A 2,500-nucleotide genomic window follows, 5' to 3' on the forward strand; every position below is an offset into this window, starting at 1 on the left:
TTAATGGTACTTTTTTCCCTTTACAATTGAACATCTTCAATCATGTTTTAAATCATTAATATTTACTCTCATGGCAAGTGGAAACCCAAAAAGGGGGAAAACCCTCCCACTCCCTGTGGCTGCAGTATCTCGCAGCGGGTCTCCCCATTTTCCCGCAGCCACTCTCCCTGCGGGTTCCCAATGCTGCTCAGCACCCGCATCCCGACCCACAGCGGGTCCTGAGACACAGGGGCAGCCCCTGCAATAGGGGAGACCGTTGCTAGACAGGGAATTCTCTACAGTAATTTTAAAGTCCATGGGTATGAAGGACAACAAATGAAAGCCACCTCTCAAGCAAATATGAAACATTAAAAAAAAAAAAAATCAAAGCATTAATTGTTGAAGTAGTAAATGAGAGAGGCAAGCTGGAAATGAAGGATGAAAAGGCTCTGCCACGGAGCCCTCGCCACAGAGGCTGCTGCCCTGGGTGGTATTTCATCCCAGGCTTTCAAGCCGACAGAAGAATAGATCTCTGCGTTTATTTATCCTGGTGCCTCGTGTACAGGCTACGGGGTCCAGCCTGCGAGGGTCTGAGCACTGTCAGATCTCATCGCTTACAGCAAGAGGTAGGATATTTAGCACCCATCACCATCAAGCCTATAATCCCTCAATTTACTAGCATCTGCTTGCCAGACTTACTACTCTCTCCCGTTTGGAGTAACAAGGCCAAAAGTACTTCTCAAACACAGGAAAAATGTGCACCCCAGAAATGGCTAAAAGTATATCAAAAGCACAGTCCTGGGGTCTGATTGCAGGCAATAACAAACACAAGTACAGAGTTATCTGACCACCTCCGTGCCAAGAACAAGAGCCTTCTCTCCAAGGCTATTACTTTTTAACTCAGAAGGCTGAAAAACATAAAAATTCGAATTGCTTATAGTCACAGCTCTAGGAATCTCTCTCTTCTTACATTGTCAAGACTCGGAGCTGTATCAAGGGCTATTTTGTGGTTCATCCCCAAAGATGCGATACTAAAAAACCACTATTGCCAGAGTAATTAATACATGTATTAATGACTGCATTTACCTGACACCGCGCTTATGGCTCTCCAAACTATTGTTCCCCTGGGTACTCACATTTAAATTATGTGGACTGTACAGTGAATTTCCTCCCAAGCCATCATTGTATCCTCCCGTCTGATTGATAACATGACGCAGGGTATCCACCTTAAAGTAAGGGGAAACAAAATTCATCATTCCAAATCTATTAAAACATCATCACTTACAATAGGCAACATTTTGAATTATGTGAGCCAAAAGGGTTTAGCATCTTCTATGAAAGGCAAATTTATCAATCAGGAATGACTGGCAGAATTTCAACAAATCCTTGCATGTTAAAAACCATACATCTTTGCTTCTCACACCAGCCAAACAACAACTTCCTCACAGCAGTGCGTCCTGTAGGTCCTTCTTAAGTGTCTGCAGCAAAGTGCTGTGCATATTTACACGTCTGTAGGTGCTTGCATGTATGGGAAGAGATTATGGCATATATACGGCATATAAAACATGGAGTTAGCCCTGTCTGAAAGGACTGCAAAAGTGACTGAGAATGAGTTGTGTTTTAATAGCTCAGTTAGATGTGTTCTGACATTTAAATAAATAAACAAAATTTTGTCCGATAAATGAAAGAAAGATGGTTTAAAAAGAAAAAAAAAGAAAAGGAAAAAAAGAAAGAAAATTCACTGGATTTACAGTGTCCATGGAAGTCAGACGCACCCAATCCCATTCCATGAGCTCAAGCCAGAGCCGAATGCATTCACAAAGCTTAAAATTTCAATCAGAAAAAAATCACTCTTTCCTTTATATTTGTGAAATTCAATGCTGGGGTAAGAATAGGTCACATTCAGAAATATGCAGCCTCCACTCTGCAGTGAGGCACAGACCATTCAATAGAGCCAGAGTAAGGTGGAATTTTTAGCCCAAACCCTACCCTGCTAGAAAGGCCCTACTTTGGGGCATTTCTCCTACCTGTGACTGCACATTGGCTCCGACTTGGGACCCCTGGTAAGAATCCCCATTCAGACTCTGCATGTTCATGAACATGTCCCCAGAATTTGGGAGGTTAAAAGAACCAGAAGAACCTGGAAAGGAAAGAGTTAGGTAGCTGAATAACAGAGAGCTGCAAATATATCACCCCAGAGACCTGAGGGCAGGGGAAGGAGAAGACGACAGGAGAGGAGAAGGAAAGGCAGCGCACAGCAGAGGGAAAGCTGCTGGCCCCAGCGCGGGGCGAGCTCTGGCTGCCGGCCCCCCGCCCACCGGCTCGGCGCGTCCCGGCAGGGGCTGCTGCCGGCTCTCGGCACCGCACCGGCTGCGGCCCAGCAGCGCGACGCTGGGAACGCCTGGAAACCCCGTGCGACCCAGGTCAGCTTCTCCCTCTGGAAGAGCAGCCTGCACAACAGGTTTTCATGTCGAGAGCTTTCCTCCGGTGGATCGCTTCATCGTGAGATGCTATCACCAAA

At 45.7% G+C, this 2,500-nt stretch overlaps 1 protein-coding gene across 4 annotated transcripts in view; it reads right to left on the bottom strand.

Annotated features, from left to right (window-relative positions):
* The window catches only part of PBX3 (PBX homeobox 3), a 114,316-nt gene that overhangs the window by 3,468 nt on the left and 108,348 nt on the right, over positions 1-2,500 (bottom strand). For 3 of the 4 annotated variants that reach the window (XM_054848744.1, XM_054848747.1, XM_054848746.1), the window contains 2 exons: positions 2,007-2,119; positions 1,116-1,205 (listed from right to left, as the gene is read on the bottom strand). In XM_054848744.1, the coding sequence (XP_054704719.1) occupies positions 1,116-1,205; positions 2,007-2,119 (203 nt within the window). The remainder of the gene's footprint in view (positions 1-1,115; positions 1,206-2,006; positions 2,120-2,500) is intronic. The other variant, XM_054848748.1, reaches the window with a different exon arrangement.

The sequence above is a fragment of the Grus americana genome, chromosome 20, assembly GCF_028858705.1.
Source record: "Grus americana isolate bGruAme1 chromosome 20, bGruAme1.mat, whole genome shotgun sequence".
NCBI lineage: Eukaryota > Metazoa > Chordata > Aves > Gruiformes > Gruidae > Grus > Grus americana.